General features: G+C 53.5%; 1 protein-coding gene across 3 annotated transcripts in view; it reads left to right on the forward strand.

Annotated features, from left to right (window-relative positions):
* TNK1 (tyrosine kinase non receptor 1) overlaps nucleotides 1–26,160 on the forward strand; it is a 76,068-nt gene that overhangs the window by 29,515 nt on the left and 20,393 nt on the right. For all 3 annotated transcript variants that reach the window (XM_068273820.1, XM_068273818.1, XM_068273819.1), the window contains exon 2: nucleotides 22,732–22,902. In XM_068273820.1, the coding sequence (XP_068129921.1) occupies nucleotides 22,740–22,902 (163 nt within the window). In that variant the 5' untranslated portion in view covers nucleotides 22,732–22,739. The remainder of the gene's footprint in view (nucleotides 1–22,731; nucleotides 22,903–26,160) is intronic.

The raw sequence follows: 26,160 nt of genomic DNA on the forward strand, positions 1-26,160 counted from the left end.
GGCTTGTGCCATTAAGTACAAGAATGGCAGCAATGCAAATATTCCCCTTGAAAATCAATAGGTGGATTTTGATTGGCTTTTGTAGGCTCCACCCACCTTTCTGAATATTAATTCCAGTCACCCAGCGACCAACTGTGCAAAGTGTGAGAACCCTGCCATTAACAGTGTAAGAATGGCTGCAGTTTACATTTTCCAGTGAAATGTGTATTTGTCTCCGCCCCCTTTTTGGTTATGGGAGTAAAAAGTATCCTATACTTTATTCCAGGTAATGTACTATGTGTGTGCCAAATTTCATTCAAATCCGTTCAGCCATTTTTGCGTGATTGAGTAACAAACATCCAAACATCCGAACATCCGAACTTTCCCATCCTATCCTATCCTACTAAAATCCTACTAATATAATAAATGGGAAAGTTCGGATGTTCGGATGTTCGGATGTTCGGATGTTTGGATGTTTGTTACTCGATCACGCAAAAATGGCTGAATGGATTTGAATGAAATTTGGCACACACATAGTACATTACCTGGAATAAAGTATAGGATACTTTTTATTCCCATAACCAAAAAGGGGGCGGAGACAAATACAAATTTCACTGGAAAATGTAAACTGCAGCCATTCTTACACTGTTAATGGCAGGGTTCTCAAACTTTACACAGCTGGTCACTGGGTGACTGGGATTAATATTCAGAAAAGTGGGTGGAGCCTACAAAAGGCAATAAAAAATTACCTATTGATTTTTCAGGGGAATATTTCATTGCTGCCATGCTTGCACTGTTAATGGCACAAGCCTCAAACCTGGTACAGTTGGTCATTGGGTGACTGGGGTTTAAATTTATAAAAGGGGGTGGAGCCACAAACAGCCAATATGATTTGTTTCATTTTAATGCAGGTTATTAATGCCAAAGACCGCAAAGCTCACAAATTTGGTCATTGAGTAATTGAGTAATTGTGTGTTAGGGTTAGGAAAAGTGGGCGCAGCCCGCACCTGCAAAATACATAATCGGGCAATGCCGGGTCATCAGTGGGCGGAGACAAATGCAAATGCGGATTTGAATGAAATTTGGCACACACATTGTACATTACCTGGAATAAAGTATAGGATACTTTTTATTTGCATAACCAAAAGGGGGCAGAGACAAATACAAATTTTACTGGGAAAATGTAAACTGCAGCCATTCTTACACTGTTACTGGCAAGGGTTCTCAAACTTTGCACAGTTGGTCACTGGGTGACTGGGATTAATATTCAGAAAGGTGGGTGGAGTCTATAAAAGCCAATCAAAATGAACCTATTGATTTTCAAGGGGAATATTTACATTGCTGCCATTCTTGCACTGTTAATGGCACAAGCCTCAAACCTGGTACAGAAAGGGGGTGGAGCCACAAACAGCCAATTAGATTTGTTTCATTTCAATGCAAATTATTGATGCCAAACACCGCAAAGCTCACAAACTTGGTAATTGATTAATTGTGCGTTAGGGTTAGAAAAGTGGGCACAGCCAACACCAGCCAAATACATAAGCGGGCAACGCTGGGTCATAAGTGGGCGGAGACAAATACAAATTTTACTGGGAAAATGTACACTGCAGCCATTCTTACACTGTTAATGGTAGGGTTCTCAAACTTTGCACAGCTGGTCACTGGGTGACTGGGATTAATATTCAGAAAGGTGGGTGGAGTGTACAAAAGCCAATCAAAAATTACCTATTGATTTTTCAGGGGAATATTTCATTGCTACCATTCTTGCACTGTTAATCACCTGTACCTGGTACAGTTGGCCATTGGGTGTTTTGGGGTCAAATTCAGAAAAGGGGTGGAGCCACATCCAATCAGATTAATTTTATTTAATTGCAAATTATTGATGGCAAAGACCGCAAAAGCTCACAAACTTGGTCATTAAGTCATTGTGTTTTAGGGTTAGGAAAAGGGGGCGGGGCCAACACCAGCCAAATACATAATCGGGCAACGCCGGGCGTCCAGCTAGTTTATAATATGTAAGATATGGTATAGTCTCGTCTGTACAGGACATGTGACTGTATCCATGCTGCAGGGCTCGGGGTACAGGCAGGATACAGGAGGACTCAGGAGGGGAGAGGTGAGTGTAATCTCTGCTGCCCACACTCTGGTATATGGTATAGCCTGGTCTGCAGATGATATGTGGCTGCATCCATGCTGCAGGGCCCGGGGTACAGGCAGGATACAGGGAGAAGGAGGAGAGGTAAGTGTAAGCTCTGCAGCCTGGTCTGTGCAGGACATGTGACTGTATCCATGCTGCAGGGCCCGGGGTACAGGCAGGATACAGGGAGGAGGGGAGAGGTGAGTGTAAGCTCTGCTGCCTCCTCTGTACAGGACATGTGACTGTATCCATGCTGCAAGGCCCGGGGTACAGGCAGGATACAGGAGGAGGAGGAGAGAGGTGAGTGTAAGCTCTGCAGCCTGGTCTGTACAGGACATGTGACTGTATCCATGCTGCAGGGCCCGGGGTACAGGCAGGATACAGGGAGGAGGGGAGAGGTGAGTGTAAGCTCTGCTGCCTCCTCTGTACAGGACATGTGACTGTATCCATGCTGCAGGGCCCGGGGTACAGGCAGGATACAGGAGGAGGAGGAGAGGTGAGTGTAAGCTCTGCTGCCTGGTCTGTACAGGACATGTCATGTGACTGTATCCATGCTGCAGGGCCCGGGGTACAGGCAGGGTACAGGGAGGAGGAGGAGAGGTGAGTGTAAGCTCTGCTGCCTGGTCTGTACAGGACATGTGACTGTATCCATGCTGCAGGGCCCGGGGTACAGGCAGGATACAGGGAGGTGGAGAGAGGTGAGTGTAAGCTCTGCAGCCTGGTCTGTACAGGACATGTGACTGTATCCATGCTGCAGGGCCCGGGGTACAGGCAGGATACAGGAAGGAGGAGGAGAGGTGAGTGTAAGCTCTGCTGCCTGGTCTGTACAGGACATGTGACTGTATCCATGCTGCAAGGCCCGGGGTACAGGCAGGATACAGGAGGAGGAGGAGGAGAGGTGAGTGTAAGCTCTGCTGCCTGGTCTGTACAGGACATGTGACTGTATCTCTACTGCAGGGCTCGGGGTACAGGCAGGATACAGGGAGGAGGAGAGAGGTGAGTGTAAGCTCTGCAGCCTGGTCTGTACAGGACATGTGACTGTATCCATGCTGCAGGGCCCGGGTTACAGGCAGGATACAGGGAGGAGGAGGAGAGGTGAGTGTAAGCTCTGCTGCCTCCTCTGTACAGGACATGTGACTGTATCCATGCTGCAGGGCCCGGGGTACAGGCAGGATACACGGAGGACACAGGAGAGGTGAGTGTAAGCTCTGCTGCCTGGTCTGTACAGGGCATGTGACTGTATCCATGCTGCAGGGCCTGGGGTACAGGCAGGAAACAGGGAGGAGAGGAGAGGTGAGTGTAAGCTCTGCTGCCTGGTCTGTACAGAACATGTGACTGTATCCATGCTGCAGGGCCCGGGGTACAGGCAGGATACAGGGAGGAGGAGGGAAGAGGTGAGTGTAAGCTCTGCAGCCTCCTCTGTACAGGACATGTGACTGTATGCATGCTGCAGGGCCCGGGGTACAGGCAGGATACAGGGAGAAGGGGAGAGGTGAGTGTAAGCTCTGCAGCCTCCTCTGTACAGGACATGTGACTGTATCCATGCTGCAGGGCCCGGGGTACAGGCAGGATACAGGGAGGAGGAGGAGAGGTGAGTGTAAGCTCTGCAGCCTGGTCTGTACAGGACATGTGACTGTATCCATGCTGCAGGGCCCGGGGTACAGGCAGGGTACAGGGAGGAGGAGGAGAGGTGAGTGTAAGCTCTGCAGCCTGGTCTGTACAGGACATGTGACTGTATCCATGCTGCAGGGCCCGGGGTACAGGAAGGATACAGGGAGGAGAGGAGAGTTGAGTGTAAGCTCTGCAGCCTCCTCTGTACAGGACATGTGACTGTATCCATGCTGCATAGGGTTGCCAGGTGTCCGGTTTTACACCGGACAGTCCGGTTTTTGTGCGCTGTGTCCGGTGCAAAAAGGCATGCTAAACCGGACAATTAAGTTGTCCGGTTTAGAGCCCCCCCCGCAGCGCAGGAGGAGAACAGCGCAGCAGAGAGAGAGCTGGGAGCAGCGGTGGAGAAGGGGGGCAATCCCCCCCCCTTCCCTCACCTTAGGGTGCTCTCTCTCCCCCGCTGTCTCCTCCAGGATGATGTGCAGGCTGGCAAGTGGCTGCAGGCGGAACTTACCTCTGTGTCGCTCCAGCGCCGGAAGTTCGGGTCCCGCAGCCGCTGAGATTCGACTCAAAAAAGATCCGGATCAAAGATCCGAATCATTCATGAGCCGGACAACACTAATCAGTCTGAATAGTGTTGTCCGGCTCATGAATGATTCGAATCTTTGATCCGGATCTTTTTTGAGTCGAATCTCAGCGGCTGCGGGACCTGAACTTCCGGCGCCTGCGACACAGAGGTAAGTTCTGCCCGCAGCCACTCGCCAGCCTGCACATCATATTGGAGGAGACAGCGGGGGAGAGAGAGCATCTGGCTACCTAACCTATTCTGGGCACATATAGCCCCTGGCTACCTATTCTGGGCACATATACCCCCTGGCTACCTATTCCGGGCACATATACCCCCTGGCTACCTATTCTGGGCACATATAGCCCCTGGCTACCTATTCTGGGCACATATACCCCCTGGCTACCTATTCCGGACAAATATAGCCCCTGGCTACCTATTCTGGGCACATATAGCCCCTGGCTACCTATTCCGGGCACATATACCCCCTGGCTACCTATTCTGGGCACATATAGCCCCTGGCTACCTATTCCGGGCACATATACCCCCTGGCTACCTATTCCGGGCACATATAGCCCCTGGCTACCTATTCCGGGCACATATAGCCCCTGGCTACCTATTCTGGGCACATATAGCCCCTGGCTACCTATTCTGGGCACATATAGCCCCTGGCTACCTATTCTGGGCACATATAGCCCCTGGCTACCTATTCCGGGCACATATAGCCCCTGGCTACCTATTCTGGGCACATATAGCCCCTGGCTACCTATTCTGGGCACATATAGCCCCTGGCTACCTATTCTGGGCACATATACCCCCTGGCTACATATACTGGGACATATATACCCCTGCCTACGTATACTGGGACATTTACACCCCTGCCTACATATACTGGGACATATATACCCCCTGGCTACATATATTGGGCACATATATCCCTGGCTACATATACTGGGAACACTGGCTGTTTGTCATTCTGTGCATTTAGTGGTGAAAAGCTGTCTCTTTTGTGCATTTACTGGTGAAAAGCTGTCTCTTATTATGTGCATTTACTGGCGAAAAGGTGTCTCTTATAATGTGCATTTACTGGTGAAAAGCTGTCTCTTATGTGCAGTTACTGGTGAAAAACTGTCTCTTATGTGCACTGGACCAGTACTACTGGTGAGGACAGTTAGTGACATGGCTATGTACTCTGTAATGTGCTGCAGAAGATGTCAGTGCGATATAAATATTATAAAAAATTTTTTTTAAAAAGCCCATTGCTTAGCCCCACTCTACATAAAAGTGTGCTTCTGACTCCGCCCCTAACTCCACCCCTAACTCCACCCCCTGTCCGGTTTTCTCCATCAGCCGACCTGGCAACCCTAATGCTGCAGGGCCCGGGGTACAGGCAGGATACAGGGAGGAGGAGAGAGGTGAGTGTAAGCTCTGCAGCCTGGTCTGTACAGGACATGTGACTGTATCCATGCTGCAGGGCCCGGGGTACAGGCAGGGTACAGGGAGGAGGAGGAGAGGTGAGTGTAAGCTCTGCAGCCTCCTCTGTACAGGACATGTGACTGTATCCATGCTGCAGGGCCCGGGGTACAGGCAGCGTACAGGGAGGAGGAGAGAGGTGAGTGTAAGCTCTGCAGCCTGGTCTGTACAGGACATGTGACTGTATCCATGCTGCAGGACCCGGGGTACAGGCAGGATACAGGGAGGATACAGGAGTGGCGAGTGTAAGCTCTGCAGCCTGGTCTGTACAGGACATGTGACTGTATCCATGCTGCAGGGCCCGGGGTACAGGCAGGGTACAGGGAGGAGGAGGAGAGGTGAGTGTAAGCTCTGCAGCCTCCTCTGTACAGGACATGTGACTGTATCCATGCTGCAGGGCCCGGGGTACAGGCAGGGTACAGGGAGGAGGAGAGAGGTGAGTGTAAGCTCTGCAGCCTGGTCTGTACAGGACATGTGACTGTATCCATGCTGCAGGGCCCGGGGTACAGGCAGGGTACAGGGAGGAGGAGGAGAGGTGAGTGTAAGCTCTGCAGCCTGGTCTGTACAGGACATGTGACTGTATCCATGCTGCAGGGCCCGGGGTACAGGCAGGATACAGGGAGGAGGAGGAGAGGTGAGTGTAAGCTCTGCAGCCTCCTCTGTACAGGACATGTGACTGTATCCATGCTGCAGGGCCCAGGGTACAGGCAGGGTACAGGGAGGAGGAGGAGAGGTGAGTGTAAGCTCTGCAGCCTGGTCTGTACAGGACATGTGACTGTATCCATGCTGCAGGGCCGGGGTACAGGCAGGGTACAGGGAGGAGGAGGAGAGGTGAGTGTAAGCTCTGCAGCCTCCTCTGTACAGGACATGTGACTGTATCCATGCTGCAGGGCCCGGGGTACAGGCAGGGTACAGGGAGGAGGAGAGAGGTGAGTGTAAGCTCTGCAGCCTGGTCTGTACAGGACATGTGACTGTATCCATGCTGCAGGGCCCGGGGTACAGGCAGGGTACAGGGAGGAGGAGGAGAGGTGAGTGTAAGCTCTGCAGCCTGGTCTGTACAGGACATGTGACTGTATCCATGCTGCAGGGCCCGGGGTACAGGCAGGGTACAGGGAGGAGGAGGAGAGGTGAGTGTAAACTCTGCAGCCTGGTCTGTACAGGACATGTGACTGTATCCATGCTGCAGGGCCCGGGGTACAGGCAGGATACAGGGAGGAGGAGAGGTAAGTGTAAGCTCTGCTGCCTCCTCTGTACAGGACATGTGACTGTATCCATGCTGCAGGGCCCGGGGTACAGGCAGGATACAGGGAGGACACAGGAGTGGTGAGTGTAAGCTCTGCAGCCTGGTCTGTACAGGACATTTGACTGTATCCATGCTGCAGGGCCCGGGGTACAGGCAGGGTACAGGGAGGAGGAGGAGAGGTGAGTGTAAGCTCTGCAGCCTCCTCTGTACAGGACATGTGACTGTATCCATGCTGCAGTGCCCGGGGTACAGGCAGGATACAGGGAGGAGGAGGAGAGGTGAGTGTAAGCTCTGCTGCCTGGTCTGTACAGGACATGTGACTGTATCCATGCTGCAGGGCCCGGGGTACAGACAGGGTACAGGGAGGAGGAGAGAGGTGAGTGTAAGCTCTGCTGCCTCCTCTGTACAGGACATGTGACTGTATCCATGCTGCAGTGCCCGGGGTACAGGCAGGATACAGGGAGGAGGAGGAGAGGTGAGTGTAAGCTCTGCTGCCTGGTCTGTACAGGACATGTGACTGCATCCATGCTGCAGGGCCCGGGGTACAGGCAGGATACAGGGAGGATACAGGAGTGGTGAGTGTAAGCTCTGCAGCCTCCTCTGTACAGGACATGTGACTGTATCCATGCTGCAGGGCCCGGGGTACAGGCAGGGTACAGGGAGGAGGAGAGAGGTGAGTGTAAGCTCTGCAGCCTGGTCTGTACAGGACATGTGACTGTATCCATGCTGCAGGGCCCGGGGTACAGGCAGGATACAGGGAGGAGGGGAGAGGTGAGTGTAAGCTCTGCAGCCTGGTCTGTACAGGACATGTGACTGTATCCATGCTGCAGGGCCCGGGGTACAGGCAGGGTACAGGGAGGAGGAGGAGAGGTGAGTGTAAGCTCTGCAGCCTGGTCTGTACAGGACATGTGACTGTATCCATGCTGCAGGGCCCGGGGTACAGGCAGGATACAGGGAGGAGGGGAGAGGTGAGTGTAAGCTCTGCAGCCTGGTCTGTACAGGACATGTGACTGTATCCATGCTGCAGGGCCCGGGGTACAGGCAGGGTACAGGGAGGAGGAGGAGAGGTGAGTGTAAGCTCTGCAGCCTGGTCTGTACAGGACATGTGACTGTATCCATGCTGCAGGGCCCGGGGTACAGGCAGGATACAGGGAGGACACAGGAGTGGTGAGTGTAAGCTCTGCAGCCTCCTCTGTACAGGACATGTGACTGCATCCATGCTGCAGGGCCCGGGGTACAGACAGGGTACAGGGAGGAGGAGAGAAGTGAGTGTAAGCTCTGCAGCCTGGTCTGTACAGGACATGTGACTTTATCCATGCTGCAGGGCCCGGGGTACAGGCAGGATACAGGGAGGATACAGGAGTGGTGAGTGTAAGCTCTGAAGCCTCCTCTGTACAGGACATGTGACTGTATCCATGCTGCAGGGCCCGGGGTACAGGCAGGATACAGGGAGGATACAGGAGTGGTGAGTGTAAGCTCTGAAGCCTCCTCTGTACAGGACATGTGACTGTATCCATGCTGCAGGGCCCGGGGTACAGGCAGGATACAGGGAGGACACAGGAGTGGTGAGTGTAAGCTCTGCTGCCTCCTCTGTACAGGACATGTGACTGCATCCATGCTGCAGGGCCCGGGGTGCAGGCAGGATACAGGGAGAAGGGGAGAGGTGAGTGTAAGCTCTGCTGCCTCCTCTGTACAGGACATGTGACTGCATCCATGCTGCAGGGCCCGGGGTACAGGCAGGATACAGGGAGGAGGAGGAGAGGTGAGTGTAAGCTCTGCTGCCTGGTCTGTACAGGACATGTGACTGTATCCATGCTGCAGGGCCCGGGGTACAGGCAGGATACAGTAGGAGGAGGAGAGGTGAGTGTAAGCTCTGCTGCCTGGTCTGTACAGGACATGTGACTGTATCCATGCTGCAGGGCCCGGGGTACAGGCAGGATACAGGGAGGACACAGGAGTGGTGAGTGTAAGCTCTGCAGCCTGGTCTGTACAGGACATGTGACTGTATCCATGCTGCAGGGCCCGGGGTACAGGCAGGATACAGGGAGGAGGGAAGAGGTGAGTGTAAGCTCTGCTGCCTGGTCTGTACAGGACATGTGACTGCAACCATGCTGCAGGGCCCGGGGTACAGGCAGGATACAGGGAGGATACAGGAGTGACGAGTGTAAGCTCTGCAGCCTGGTCTGTACAGGACATGTGACTGTATCCATGCTGCAGGGCCCGGGGTACAGGCAGGATACAGGGAGGAGGGAAGAGGTGAGTGTAAGCTCTGCTGCCTGGTCTGTACAGGACATGTGACTGCATCCATGCTGCAGGGCCCGGGGTACAGGCAGGATACAGGGAGGATACAGGAGTGACGAGTGTAAGCTCTGCAGCCTGGTCTGTACAGGACATGTGACTGTATCCATGCTGCAGGGCCCGGGGTACAGGCAGGATACAGGGAGGACACAGGAGTGGTGAGTGTAAGCTCTGCTGCCTCCTCTGTGCAGGACATGTGACTGCATCCATGCTGCAGGGCCCGGGGTACAGGCAGGATACAGGCAGGATACAGGAGAGGTGAGTGTAAGCTCTGCAGCCTGGTCTGTACAGGACATGTGACTGTATCCATGCTGCAGGGCCCGGGGTACAGGCAGGACACAGGGAGGAGGGAAGAGGTGAGTGTAAGCTCTGCTGCCTGGTCTGTACAGGACATGTGACTGCATCCATGCTGCAGGGCCCGGGGTACAGGCAGGATACAGGGAGGATACAGGAGTGACGAGTGTAAGCTCTGCAGCCTGGTCTGCACAGGACATGTGACTGTATCCATGCTGCAGGGCCCGGGGTACAGGCAGGATACAGGGAGGACACAGGAGTGGTGAGTGTAAGCTCTGCTGCCTCCTCTGTGCAGGACATGTGACTGCATCCATGCTGCAGGGCCCGGGGTACAGGCAGGATACAGGCAGGATACAGGAGAGGTGAGTGTAAGCTCTGCAGCCTGGTCTGTACAGGACATGTGACTGTATCCATGCTGCAGGACCCGGGGTACAGGCAGGATACAGGGAGGAGGGGAGAGGTGAGTGTAAGCTCTGCAGCCTCCTCTGTACAGGACATGTGACTGTATCCATGCTGCAGGGCCCGGGGTACAGGCAGGATACAGGGAGGAGGAGGAGAGGTGAGTGTAAGCTCTGCAGCCTGGTCTGTACAGGACATGTGACTGTATCCATGCTGCAGGGCCCGGGGTACAGGCAGGGCACAGGGAGGAGGAGGAGAGGTGAGTGTAAGCTCTGCAGCCTGGTCTGTACAGGACATGTGACTGTATCCATGCTGCAGGACCCGGGGTACAGGCAGGATACAGGGAGGAGAGGAGAGTTGAGTGTAAGCTCTGCAGCCTGGTCTGTACAGGACATGTGACTGTATCCATGCTGCAGGGCCCGGGGTACAGGCAGGATACAGGGAGGAGGAGGAGAGGTGAGTGTAAGCTCTGCTGCCTCCTCTGTACAGGACATGTGACTGTATCCATGCTGCAGGGCCCGGGGTACAGGCAGGATACAGGGAGGAGTGGCGAGTGTAAGCTCTGCAGCCTCCTCTGTACAGAACATGTGACTGCAGGCACGCTCCCCATAGCTGCTCCATTATGCTTTGTTTTCAGTCATGCCACATGTTGTGGTCAGATAGCTTGGCGTTTCCTCAGGATGTTGTTACTATGAATTCCTCCTCATGTTTACGGCGGCCGGTTATGTAAGGTTGTGGTTATATTATTGTTGCTTTGTCCTCACCGCAGATCGTTTACTTACAGTACAGCGCCGGTGCCTGTGCTCACGCCTCCTCTCTGCTCACGCCTCCTCTCTGCTCACGCCTCCTCTCTGCTCACGCCTTCTCTCTACGCTCACGCCTCCTCTCTGCTCACGCCTCCTCTCTGCGCTCACGCCTCCTCTCTGCTCACGCCTTCTCTCTGCGCTCACGCCTCCTCTCTGCTCACGCCTCCTCTCTGCTCACGCCTTCTCTCTGCGCTCACGCCTCCTCTCTGCGCTCACGCCTCCTCTCTGCTCATGCCTTCTCTCTGCGCTCACGCCTCCTCTCTGCTCACGCCTCCTCTCTGCGCTCACGCCTCCTCTCTGCTCACGCCTCCTCTCTGCGCTCACGCCTCCTCTCTGCTCATGCCTCCTCTCTGCTCATGCCTTCTCTCTGCGCTCACGCCTCCACTCTGCGCTCACGCCTCCTCTCTGCTCATGCCTCCTCTCTGCTCACGCAGAGAGTTACTAAGCATTGTTCCTAAGTACAAACATCCTGCCTGCCGGGACTAAGCATTGTGGGTAAGTACAAACATCCTGCCTGCCGGGACTAAGCATTGTGGGTAAGTACAAACATCCTGCCTGCCGGGACTAAGCATTGTGGGTAAGTACAAACATCCTGCCTGCCGGGACTAAGCATTGTGGGTAAGTACAAACACCCTGCCTGCCGGGACTTAGCATTGTGGGTAAGTACAAACACCCTGCCTGCCGGGACTAAGCATTGTGGGTAAGTACAAACATCCTGCCTGCCGGGACTAAGCATTGTGGGTAAGTACAAACATCCTGCCTGCCGGGACTAAGCATTGTGGGTAAGTACAAACATCCTGCCTGCCGGGACTAAGCATTGTGGGTAAGTACAAACATCCTGCCTGCCGGGACTAAGCATTGTGGGTAAGTACAAACATCCTGCCTGCCGGGACTAAGCATTGTGGGTAAGTACAAACATCCTGCCTGCCGGGACTAAGCATTGTGGGTAAGTACAAACATCCTGCCTGCCGGGACTAAGCATTGTGGGTAAGTACAAACATCCTGCCTGCCGGGACTAAGCATTGTGGGTAAGTACAAACATCCTGCCTGCCGGGACTAAGCATTGTGGGTAAGTACAAACATCCTGCCTGCCGGGACTAAGCATTGTGGGTAAGTACAAACATCCTGCCTGCCGGGACTAAGCATTGTGGGTAAGTACAAACATCCTGCCTGCCGGGACTAAGCATTGTGGGTAAGTACAAACATCCTGCCTGCCGGGACTAAGCATTGTGGGTAAGTACAAACATCCTGCCTGCCGGGACTAAGCATTGTGGGTAAGTACAAACATCCTGCCTGCCGGGACTAAGCATTGTGGGTAAGTACAAACATCCTGCCTGCCGGGACTAAGCATTGTGGGTAAGTACAACCATCCTGCCTGCCGGGACTAAGCATTGTGGGTAAGTACAAACATCCTGCCTGCCGGGACTAAGCATTGTGGGTAAGTACAAACATCCTGCCTGCCGGGACTAAGCATTGTGGGTAAGTACAAACATCCTGCCTGCCGGGACTAAGCATTGTGGGTAAGTATAAACATCCTGCCTGCCGGGACTAAGCATTGTGGGTAAGTACAAACATCCTGCCTGCCGGGACTAAGCATTGTGGGTAAGTACAAACATCCTGCCTGCCGGGACTAAGCATTGTGGGTAAGTACAAACATGAGACAATCACAGATAAAATCAGCGCTTTCAGGGCTTTCCATCCTCAAATGAATGGTACCCATACACTGTACAATAAAAAAACATTTGATTTTCCGTTTTTTTCTTACCAAAACAATCAAATCGAATAAAAGTTTAAAAGAATCTTTTTTTTTTTTTTTGATGAAGAAAAAAGAACGTTTATCCCATTTTTTGCTATAAAAATCAGATCAGACATGTTAGAACAATCTTTATATTCAATCTAACGGAATAATCGAACTAAATTGTCTAATCGAAAAAAAAAGAAAAATTGTACCATGTATGGGCTCCTTAAAGATCTTGCAGTTGTTATTCCTGCTTCATGGGGGATTATTGATTGTTACACAAATGTCACCCATTAGCCAACAACACCCCGTCGTGCCCCAAAGAGCATCCAGCGTGTCTGCCAGGTCTCAATAGATATCCAGGTAACGTGACAGGTGCTCGTTGACTGACCTCAGGCCCCATACTATTGGTTAGTCTGGAGGGTTGGTCTGGGACTTGTGCGCCGTGGGTGGGTAATACCATATTGGGGTTCTTCTGGGTACCCCGGCAGTAAAGTAGCTGCAAAGTTCGTGTCCTAATCCTGATGCTACACCTCACCCAAGTAATGACCTCAGGGCTTGTAGGTACTTATTGGTGGGGTCCAGTCCTCACCAAGGGGCATGCATGTACATCAGTCCCACAAATGTCTCATTGTCTTGCATGTACATCAGTCCCACACAGCCTTTTGCTGTATTGCGTCTCCTTTGTTGGCCTTTCTAAGATTATTTCTTGTTTTGTCTGTAACTAAGGTGGTGCCTCTATTTCCATCGGAGTTGTCAGTTGCCCAGGTGAACTCCAGTTCTCGAGGGCCACCTCCATGCCAGTGTTTAGGATGGACTGAGAAGAAATGGAGAAACGTTGTGTTCTACTTGAAGAACCTTAAGTTCCCTGATTCAGTCCCATCAGCTAATCTAAGCTGTGCCAAACATGTGTGAGGACCTCGGCCCGGGAGGGCTGGAGCTCCACATAGCTGGGTGGGATTGTGGAGAGTCTAGAAAGGTTTAATGCCAGATCCTGGTTGTGTAGGACCAGAGGTGGTGGATCTGTGTGGCACAAGGGGGTCTGGAGGAAGAGGGGATTGGATTGGGTCCTTCGATATTGCTCATAGTTACTCTGCATTCTCCCATCAGTGGAAGGGCTGTGAGGGTTGATGTCTCTTCTCGTTCCACTCAATGGTCCGGCTTAAGACTGATGGGAGGTTGAGAGTGTGTAGTCATGTCCAATCGGTCATGGAGTGGTCATCTCCTTCCTCTGTTTGAAATGGTGCTTAATATTTAAAGAGGAACTCCAGTGAAAATAATGTATTAAAAAAAATGCTTCATTTTTACAATAATTATGTATAAATGATTTAGTTAGTGTTTACCCATTGTAAAATATTTTAAATCCCTGATTTACATTCTGACATTTATTACATGGTGACATTTTTACTGTTGGCAGGTGATGTAGCTGCTGCATGGTTTTTTGGCAGTTGGAAACAGCTGTAAACTGCTATTTCCCACAATGCAGCAAGGTTCACAGACAGGAAACTGCCAGGAGTACCACGGTCCTCAGAGTTTCCTGTGGGAGGGGTTTCACCACAATATCAGTCATACAGCGCCCCCTGATGGTCTGTTTGTGAAAAGGAAAATATTTCTCATGTAAAAGGGGGTATCAGCTACTGATTGGGATAAAGTTCAATTCTTGGTCGGAGTTTCTCTTTAACCGCTAATGTAAAACAAGCCAGAACTGGTCCAATATGAATCGATCCCCAACTGATTGGAATTCGATTGTCTTATGATCGACTCCTACCATACACGGCAAACTCAATTTCAATAGGTTCCATCAGAAATGTAATGAATATCGATTGAATGGTAAGCGTGTGACGCTGCCACCCATCCCCCGCCATCCATGCCCCGCCCCCAAATCACTGCGATTTTCCAACATGTCTGATAAGTAAAAAACTGCAAAATCAATTGAAATCGCTTGGATATGTTGAAGCCAGAGATTTCCGGCAGATTTGATTGAATTGACCAGTGTTACCCCCCCCTCCCCCATGCAGGGCACATTCTGTGGAGCCCCTCAGTCCTGAGCTGGAGAGGAGGATTCTGGGAACTCTGGTCATGTCTACACACAATACAATCTGGATAATTGCCTCTGATTGAGAAGGCAATGTTTATTTCTTGTATCACAGGAATGATAATAGTCTATCATGCTGCAACAAGTCTGTCGCCAGCGCTGCACGATCTCCCCCCCCCCCCCTCCCACACACACACACACACCGTGCAATCCTCCTCTGACCGTCCTCGGGTGTCACATTGTCACATTGCCTGCCAGCTCTGCACGATCTCCCCCCACACACACACACTGTGCAATCCTCCTCTGACCGTCCTCGGGTGTCACATTGCCTGCCACCAGCTCTGCACGATCCCCCCCCCCCCCCACACACCGTGCAATCCTCCTCTGACCGTCCTCGGGTGTCACATTGTCACATTGCCTGCCAGCTCTGCACGATCTCTCCCCCCCCCCCCCCACACACACACTGTGCAATCCTCCTCTGACCGTCCTCGGGTGTCACATTGCCTGCCAGCTCTGCACGATCTCCCCCCCCCCCCCACACACACACGCACACTGTGCAATCCTCCTCTGACCGTCCTCGGGTGTCACATTGCCTGCCAGCTCTGCACGACCCCCCCCCCCCCTCCCCACACACACACTGTGCAATCCTCCTCTGACTGTCCTCGGGTGTCACATTGCCTGCCAGCGCTGCACGATCTCCCCCCACACACACACACTGTGCAATCCTCCTCTGACCGTCCTCGGGTGTCACATTGCCTGCCAGCGCTGCACGATCTCCCCCCACACACACACACACTGTGCAATCCTCCTCTGACCGTCCTCGGGTGTCACATTGCCTGCCAGCGCTGCACAATCTCCCCCCCCCCCCCCCGCACACACCGTGCAATCCTCCTCTGACCGTCCTCGGGTGTCACATTGCCTGCCAGCGCTGCACGATCTCCCCCCCCACACACACACTGTGCAATCCTCCTCTGACCGTCCTCGGGTGTCACATTGCCTGCCACCAGCTCTGCACGATCTCCCCCCCCCCACACACCGTGCAATCCTCCTCTGACTGTCCTCGGGTGTCACATTGCCTGCCAGCGCTGCACGATCTCCCCCCCCCCCCACACACACACACACACACTGTGCAATCCTCCCCTGACTGTCCTCGGGTGTCACATTGCCTGCCAGCTCTGCACGATCTCCCCCCCCCCCTCACACACACCGTGCAATCCTCCTCTGACCGTCTTCGGGTGTCACATTGCCTGCCAGCGCTGCACGATCTCCCCCCCCACACACACACTGTGCAATCCTCCTCTGACCGTCCTCGGGTGTCACATTGCCTGCCACCAGCTCTGCACGATCTCCCCCCCCCCACACACCGTGCAATCCTCCTCTGACCGTCCTCGGGTGTCACATTGCCTGCCAGCTCTGCACGATCTCCCCCCCCCACACACACACTGTGCAATCCTCCTCTGACCGTCCTCGGGTGTCACATTGCCTGCCAGCTCTGCACGATTTCCCCCCCACATACACACACACACCGTGCAATCCTCCTCTGACCGTCCTCGGGTGTCACATTGCCTGCCAGCTCTGCACGATCTCCCCCCCCACACACACACACCGTGCAATCCTCCTCTGACCGTCCTCGGGTGTCACATTGCCTGCCAGCTCTGCACGATCTCCCCCCACACACACACACACTGTGCAATCCTCCTCTGACCGTCCTCGGGTGTCACATTGCCTGCCAGCTCTGCACGATCTCCCCCCACACACACACACACTGTGCAATCCTCCTCTGACCGTCCTCGGGTGTCACATTGCCTGCCAGCGCTGCACGATCTCCCCCCACACACACACACTGTGCAATCCTCCTCTGACCGTCCTCGGGTGTCACATTGCCTGCCAGCTCTGCACGATCTCCCCCCCCCCCCCCACACACCGTGCAATCCTCCTCTGACCGTCCTCGGGTGTCACATTGCCTGCCAGCTCTGCACTATCTCCCCCCCCCACCCACACACACACACACTGTGCAATCCTCCTCTGACGGTCCTCGGGTGTCACATTGCCTGCCAGCTCTGCACGATCTCCCCCCCCCCCACACACACACACACACCGTGCAATCCTCCTCTGACCGTCCTCGGGTGTCACATTGTCACATTGCCTGCCAGCTCTGCACGATCTCCCCCCCCCCCCCCACACACACACACTGTGCAATCCTCCTCTGACCGTCCTCGGGTGTCACATTGCCTGCCAGCTCTGCACGATCTCCCCCCCCCCACACACACACACTGTGCAATCCTCCTCTGACTGTCCTCGGGTGTCACATTGCCTGCCACCAGCTCTGCACGATCCCCCCCCCCCCCCACACACACACACACCGTGCAATCCTCCTCTGACCGTCCTCGGGTTTCACATTGTCACATTGCCTGCCAGCTCTGCACGATCTCCCCCCCCCCCCCACACACACACTGTGCAATCCTCCTCTGACCGTCCTCGGGTCGGGTGTCACATTGCCTGCCAGCTCTGCACGATCTCCCCCCCCCCCCACACACACACACTGTGCAATCCTCCTCTGACTGTCCTCGGGTGTCACATTGCCTGCCACCAGCTCTGCACGATCTCCCCCCCCACACACACACACACACAGTGCAATCCTCCTCTGACCGTCCTCGGGTGTCACATTGCCTGCCAGCTCTGCACGATCTCCCCCCCCCCACACACACACCGTGCAATCCTCCTCTGACCGTCCTCGGGTGTCACATTGCCTGCCAGCTCTGCACGATCTCCCCCCCCCCCCACACACACACACTGTGCAATCCTCCTCTGACCGTCCTCGGGTGTCACATTGCCTGCCAGCTCTGCACGATCTCCCCCCACACACACACACACCGTGCAATCCTCCTCTGACCGTCCTCGGGTGTCACATTGCCTGCCAGCTCTGCACGATCTCCCCCCCCCTCCCCACACACACACTGTGCAATCCTCCTCTGACCGTCCTCGGGTGTCACATTGCCTGCCAGCTCTGCACGATCTCCCCCCCCACACACACACACACACTGTGCAATCCTCCTCTGACCGTCCTCGGGTGTCACATTGCCTGCCAGCGCTGCACGATCCCCCCCCCCCCCCACACACACACACCGTGCAATCCTCCTCTGACTGTCCTCGGGTGTCACATTGCCTGCCAGCGCTGCACGATCTCCCCCCCCCCACACACACACCGTGCAATCCTCCTCTGACCGTCCTCAGGTGTCACATTGCCTGCCACCAGCTCTGCACGATCTCCCCCCCCCCACACACCGTGCAATCCTCCTCTGACTGTCCTCGGGTGTCACATTGCCTGCCAGCTCTGCACGATCTCCCCCCCCCCCCCACACACACACACACACTGTGCAATCCTCCTCTGACTGTCCTCGGGTGTCACATTGCCTGCCACCAGCTCTGCACGATCTCCCCCCCCCCCCACACACACCGTGCAATCCTCCTCTGACTGTCCTTGGGTGTCACATTGCCTGCCAGCGCTGCACGATCTCCCCCCCCCCCCCACACACACACCGTGCAATCCTCCTCTGACCGTCCTCAGGTGTCACATTGCCTGCCAGGTTGGGTGTCACCCACGAGCCTCTCACACCCGCACACACGCGGGATAATGATGGACGGCAGATCCTCTTATTGGGAAATAATGATATCATTAGGAAGGGAGGCGGGTGAGGCGACACCCGGGGGAGATCTGGGATGAGACGAGATTTCCATCACATTGACTCATCCGTCGCTCATAAAGGATGAGGGAATATTGTAATTATATCACCTCTCCCTGTGTCCCGGCACATGTCTGCACGAGGAGATATATATATATAGAGAGATCACATGATCTAACACTGCCACCTCCAGTACCGGAGCCGCCTCCCCCTGTACACCGTGCAGGGGAACCCCGACTCATGAGGAGCTATATATAGAGATCACATGATCACCGCCACCTCCAGTACCGGAGCCGCCTCCCCCTGTACACCGTGCAGGGGAACCCCGACTCCCTGACCCCACCCCCACCGCAATGCCACATGTCTGCACACAGCACGAGGAGCTATATGTAGAGATCACACCGCCACCTCCAGTACCGGAGCCACCTCCTCCTGTACACCGTGCAGGGGAACCCCGACTCACTGCCCCCCGCACTGCCACATGTCTGCACACAGCATGAGGAGCTATATATAGAGATCACACCGCCACCTCCAGTACCGGAGCCACCTCCTCCTGTACACCGTGCAGGGGAACCCCGACTCACTGCCCCCCGCACTGCCACATGTCTGCACACAGCATGAGGAGCTATATATAGAGATCACACCGCCACCTCCAGTACCGGAGCCGCCTCCTCCTGTACACCGTGCAGGGGAACCCCGACTCCCTGACCCCCCCCCCCCCGCACTGCCACATGTCTGCACACAGCATGAGGAGCTATATATAGAGATCACACTGCCACCTCCAGTAATGGAGCCGCCTCCTCCTGTACACCGTGCAGGGGAACCCCGACTCCCTGACCCCCCCCCCCCCCGCACTGCCACATGTCTGCACACAGCATGAGGAGCTATATATAGAGATCACTGCCGCCTCCTCCTGTACACCGTGCAGGGGAACCCCGACTCCCTGCCCCCCGCACTGCCACATGTCTGCACACAGCATGAGGAGCTATATATAGAGATCACACCGCCACCTCCAGTACCGGAGCCGCCGCCTCCTCCTGTACACCGTGCAGGGGAACCCCGACTCCCTGCCCCCCGCACTGCCACATGTCTGCACACAGCACGAGGAGCTATATATAGAGATCACACCGCCACCTCCAGTACCGGAGCCGCCTCCTCCTGTACACCGTGCAGGGGAACCCCGACTCCCCCCCCCCCCTGCCACATGTCTGCACACAGCATGAGGAGCTATATATATAGAGATCACATGATCACACTGCCACCTCCAGTACCGGAGCGGCGGAGCCGCCTCCTCCTGTACACCGGGCAGGGATACCCCGACTCACTGCCCCTCCCCCAGTATATCTGTACTGATAGTAGACTAGCTGCAGTGTGTGCTGATCTCTGCTGCCCTCAGTATGTACAGTATAAGCTGTTACTCTGTGCCTGTACTGATAGTAAACTAGCTGCAGTGTGTGCTGATCTCTGCTACATCCAGTATGTACAGTATAAGCTGTTACTCTGTGGCTGTACTGATAGTAAACTAGCTGCAGTTTGTGCTGATTTCTGCTGCCTCCAGTATGTACAGTATAAGCTGTTACTCTGTGCCTGTACTGATAGTAAACTAGCTGCAGCGTGTGCTGATCTTTGCTGCCCCCAGTATGTACAGTATAAGCTGTTACTCTGTGCCTGTACTGATAGTAAACTAGCTGCAGTGTGTGCTGATCTTGGCTATCTCCAGTATGTACAGTATAAGCTGTTACTCTGTGCCTGCACTGATAGTAAACTAGCTGCAGCGTGTGCTGATCTCTGCTGACCCAGTATGTACAATATAAGCTGTTACTCTGTGCCTGTGCTGATAGTAAACTAGCTGCAGCATGTACTGATCTCTGCTGCCTTCAGTATGTACAGTATAAGCTGTTACTCTGTGCCTGTACTGATAGTAAACTAGCTGCAGCGTGTGCTGATCTCTGCTGCCCCCAGTATGTACAGTATAAGCTGTTACTCTGTGACTGGACTGATAGTAAACTAGCTGCAGCGTGTGCTGATTTCTGCTGCCTCCAGTATGTACAGTATAAGCTGTTACTCTGTGCCTGTACTGATAGTATACTAGCTGCAGTGTGTACTGATCTCTGCTACCCTCCAGTATGTACAGTATAAGCGGTTACTCTGTGCCTGTACTGATAGTAAACTAGCTGCAGTGTGTACTGATCTCTGCTACCCTCCAGTATGTACAGTATAAGCGGTTACTCTGTGCCTGTACTGATAGTAAACTAGCTGCAGCGTGTGCTGATCTCTGCTGCCCCCAGTATGTACAGTATAAGCTGTTACTCTGTGGCTGTACTGATAGTAAACTAGCTGCAGTGTGTGCTGATCTCTGCTACCCCCAGTATGTACAGTATAAGCTGTTACTCTGTGCCTGTACTGATAGTAAACTAGCTGCAGCGTGTGCTGATCTCTGCTGCCCCCAGTATGTACAGTATAAGCTGTTACTCTGTGCCTGTACTGATAGTAAACTAGCTGCAGTGTGCTTATCTCCACTACCTACAGTATGTACAGTATAAGCTGTTACTCTGTGCTTGCACTGATAGTAAACTAGCTGCAGTGTGTGCTGATCTCTGTTACCTCCAGTATGTAAAGTATAAGCTGTTACTCTGTGCCTGCACTGATAGTAAACTAGCTGCAATGTGTGCTGATCTCTGCTGCCTCCAGTATGTACAGTATAAGCTGTTACTCTGTGCCTGTACTGATAGTAAACTAGCTGCAGTGTATGCTGATCCCTGCTACCTCCAGTATGTACAGTATAAGCTGTTACTCTGTGCCTGTACTGATAGTAAACAAGCTGCAGTGTGCTGATCTCTGCTGCCCCCAGTATGTACAGTATAAGCTGTTACTCTGTGGCTGCACTGATAGTAAACTGGCTGCAGTGTGTGCTGATCTCTGCTGCCTCCAGTATGTACAGTATAAGCTGTTACTCTGTGTCTGTACTGATAGTAAACTAGCTACAGCGTTTGCTGATCTCTGCTACCTCCAGTATGTACAGTATGAGCTGTTACTCTGTGCCTGTGCTGATAGTAAACTAGCTGCAGTGTGTGGTGATCTCTGCTGCCTCCAGTATGTACAGTATAAGCTGTTACTCTGTGCCTGTACTGATAGTAAACTAGCTGCAGTGTGTGCTGATCTCTGCTACCCCTGAGTATGTGCAGTATAAGCTGTTACTCTGTGCCTGTATTGATAGTAAACCAGCTGCAGTGTGTGCTGATCTCTGCTACCTCCAGTATGTACAGTATAAGCTGTTACTCTGTGCCTGTACTGATAGTAAACTAGCTGCAGTGTGTGCTGATCTCTGCTACCTCCAGTATGTGCAGTATAAGCTGTTACTCTGTGCCTGTACTGATAGTAAACTAGCTGCAGTGTGTGCTGATCTCTGCTACCTCCAGTATGTGCAGTATAAGCTGTTACTCTGTGCCTGTGCTGATAGTAAACTAGCTGCAGTGTGTGCTGATCTCTGCTACATCCAGTATGTACAGTTTAAGCTGTTACTCTGTGCCTGCACTGATAGTAAACTAGCTGCAGTGTGTGCTGATCTCTGCTGCCTCCAGTATGTACAGTATAAGCTGTTACTCTGTGCCTGTACTGATAGTAAACTAGCTGCAGTGTGTGCTGATCTCTGCTATCTCCAGTATGTACAGTATAAGCTGTTACTCTGTGCCTGCACTGATAGTAAACTAGCTGCAGCGTGTGCTGATCTCTGCCATCCCCAGTATGTACAGTATAAGCCGTTACTCTGTGCCTGTACTGATAGTAAACCAGCTGCAGTGTGTGCTGATCTCTGCTACCCCTGAGTTTGTGCAGTATAAGCTGTTACTATGTGCCTGTACTGATAGTAAACTAGCTGCAGTGTGTGCTGATCTCTGCTACCCCTGAGTTTGTGCAGTATAAGCTGTTACTCTGTGCCTGTATTGTTAGTAAACTAGCTGCAGTGTGTGCTGATCTCTGCTGCCTCCAGTATGTACAGTATAAGCTGTTACTCTGTGCCTGTACTGATAGTAAACCAGCTGCAGTGTGTGCTGATCTCTCTATGTACAGCAGGGTAAGGAGGTGGGACCCCGCAGTGCCCCAGCCCCTCCTGTAGGGGTCGTTGCCTCCAGTGGGTGTGATTGTAGCACGCTTGTTGTGTGTCCCTTGTTCTGAGAGTCTCTCGTGTTGTATGTTCTGTACGCTCTGCAGGCGTGATCGCCACGCCGTGTCTCCGCCGCAGCCTCTTCCTCATTCCTGTCGTGTTGGGACACGCCGTCTCTGGGCGTCCCACACGTGAGGGTGAGGATGAGGCGGGCGTGGCGTGTTGTGTAGACAGTGCAGCGGATGTATTCACTGTACACAGACGCTTATACAAGTCGCTGCGCGGAGTCCTAGCGCGGCAGAACATCACCTGACACACTCACCGCTCGGACATGACCGTCTTCTCCCGCTTTCTCTCCTCTCTGGCCTCAGGTGGCGAGATGGTGACCGAGGACGGCAGCGATTGGCTCATCAACCTCCTCCGAGAGGTCCAGCTGGAACAATTCTACCCCAAGATCCGCAACGAGCTGAACGTCACGCGGCCGGGACACTTCGACTTCGTCAAACCCCTCGACCTGGACCAGATCGGCATGGGAAAACCAGGTAAGGAGCGCTGCCAGTATACCCTCTGAGGGAGCTATGTCTGCAGACCGATCTGGCAGATCTGAAGGTGCCCACTAACGGTACAATCCTCGCCCGAGCCATCAGATAAATGCAGCCAGATTGGCATTATATAAACACGAGCAGACTGCGTACGACTGTAACGGAGGTCGTGTGATGACCATTTAATCTAATGGAAGAATGATTTATTACAATCGTTTGTGAAGGAAGGAAGCCGATTGCTTTGTTGCTGGTGAAATTACTGATTGTATCACAACATCTTATTTCTGTTATTGGGGAGCTTCAGTAGAAAAACTAATTGTAGCAATCGTGCAGCTGGGAAATCATGGTGTGAATGTCTGAGTTCCAGTCGGGTGCTGGGATCCACACACATGGTAATCCTACCGATCTCAGAGATATCTGCCAGACCGATCTGCTGTGTGTGACGGGCATGGAGATGTAACCTGGAGACCCTCTGTGTGAACGGTCCGGGGGTCTCCATAAAGTACAGCGCCCGATGCTTGCTGCAATATACTGCCAAACCGACAGCCACTGAGGAACTACAACTCCCAGCATGCTTCACTTCAGCGTGGATGCACCAGGGCATGCTGGGATTTGTAGTGCTAAACGGTGTCAGCCAGTTACACTATGATATGGAATGTTCTGTGTGTTATTGTATGATGGAGCTTACTGCAGGGCTGTGTGATAGGAAGCGGTCATCTATCTTCTGGGTACGAGTGACACCCGATATACGGGACTGATGGGACTGGCCAGGACTATCTCAGGGGGGTCTACCACCACTGACTTCTGCAGGACACATTGTCCCCAATATACGGGACTGATGGGCAGGACTATCTCAGGGGGGGTCTACCACCACTGACCCCTGCAGGACACATTGTCCCTGATATACGGGACTGATGGGCAGGACTATCTCAGGGGGTCTACCACCACTGACCCCTGCAGGACACATTGTACCTGATATACAGGACTGATGGACAGGACTATCTCAGAGGGTCTACCATCACTGACCCCTGCAGGACACATTGTACCTGATATACGGGACTGATGGACAGGACTATCTCAGGGGGTCTACCATCACTGACACCTGCAGGACACATTGTACCTGATATACGGGACTGATGGACAGGACTATCTCAGGGGGTCTACCATCACTGACACCTGCAGGACACATTGTCCCCGATATACGGGACTGATGGCCAGGACTATCTCAGGGGGGTCTACCACCACTGACTCCTGCAGGACACATTGTCCCCGATATACGGGACTGATGGGCAGGACTATCTCAGGGGGTCTACGATCACTGACCACTACAGGACACATTGTACCTGATATACGGGACTGATGGACAGGACTATCTCAGGGGGTCTACCATCACTGACCCCTGCAGGACACATTGTACCTGATATACGGGACTGATGGACAGGACTATCTCAGAGGGTCTACCATCACTGACACCTGCAGGACACATTGTACCTGATATACGGGACTGATGGACAGGACTATCTCAGAGGGGGCTACCATCACTGACCCCTGCAGGACACATTGTACCTGATATACGGGACTGATGGACAGGACTATCTCAGGGGGTCTACCATCACTGACACCTGCAGGACACATTGTCCCTGATATACGGGACTGATGGACAGGACTATCTCAGGGGGTCTACCATCACTGACCCCTGCAGGACACATTGTCCCCGATATACGGGACTGATGGACAGGACTATCTCAGGGGGTCTACCATCACTGACCCCTGCAGGACACATTGTCCCCGATATACGGGACTGATGGGCAGGACTTTCTCAGGGGGTCTACCATCACTGACACCTGCAGGACACATTGTACCTGATATACGGGACTGATGGACAGGACTATCTCAGAGGGGGCTACCATCACTGACCCCTGCAGGACACATTGTACCTGATATACGGGACTGATGGGCAGGACTATCTCAGGGGGTCTACCATCACTGACCCCTGCAGGACACATTGTCCCTGATATACGGGACTCATGGACAGGACTTTCTCAGGGGGTCTACCATCACTGACCCCTGCAGGACACATTGTACCTGATATACGGGACTGATGGGCAGGACTATCTCAGAGGGGGCTACCATCATGACCCCTGCAGGACACATTGTACCTGATATACAGGACTGATGGGCAGGACTATCTCAGGGGGTCTACCACCACTGACCCCTGCAGGACACATTGTACCTGATATACGGGACTGATGGGCAGGACTATCTCAGGGGGTCTACCATCACTGACCCCTGCAGGACACATTGTCCCTGATATACGGGACTCATGGACAGGACTATCTCAGGGGGTCTACCATCACTGACCCATGCAGGATACATTGTCCCCGATATACGGGATTGATGGGCAGGACTATCTCAGGGGGTCTACCATCACTGACACCTGCAGGACACATTGTACCTGATATACGGGACTGATGGGCAGGACTATCTCAGGGGGTCTACCATCACTGACACCTGCAGGACACATTGTACCTGATATACGGGACTGATGGGCAGGACTATCTCAGGGGGTCTACGATCACTGACCACTACAGGACACATTGTACCTGATATACGGGACTGATGGGCAGGACTATCTCAGAGGGGGCTACCACCACTGACCCCTGCAGGACACATTGTACCTGATATACGGGACTGATGGGCAGGACTTTCTCAGGGGGTCTACCATCACTGACCCCTGTAGGACACATTGTACCTGATATACGGGACTGATGAGCAGTACTATCTCAGGGGGTCTACCACCACTGACCCCTGCAGGACACATTGTCCCCGATATACGGGACTGATGGGCAGGACTATCTCAGGGGGGGCTACCATCACTGACCCCTGCAGGACACATTGTCCCTGATATACGGTACTGATGAGCAGGACTATCTCAGAGGGGGCTAACATCACTGACCCCTGCAGGACACATTGTCCCCGATACACGGGACTGATGGGCAGGACTATCTCAGGGGGTCAACCATCACTGACCCCTGCAGGACACATTGTACCTGATATAGGGGACTGATGGGCAGGACTATCTCAGAGGGGTCTACCACCATCAACACATTGTACCCGATGTAAGGGACTGATGGGCAGGACTATCTCAGAGGGGTCTACCATCCCTGACCCCTGCAGGACATATTGTCCCTGGTATACGGGACTGATGGGCAGGCAGTAGCGTCGCTAGTCCCAAAGATCAGTGGCACGTGCCCCGGA

This window comes from Hyperolius riggenbachi, chromosome 3 (genome assembly GCF_040937935.1).
Source record: "Hyperolius riggenbachi isolate aHypRig1 chromosome 3, aHypRig1.pri, whole genome shotgun sequence".
In the NCBI taxonomy this organism is placed as follows: domain Eukaryota; kingdom Metazoa; phylum Chordata; class Amphibia; order Anura; family Hyperoliidae; genus Hyperolius; species Hyperolius riggenbachi.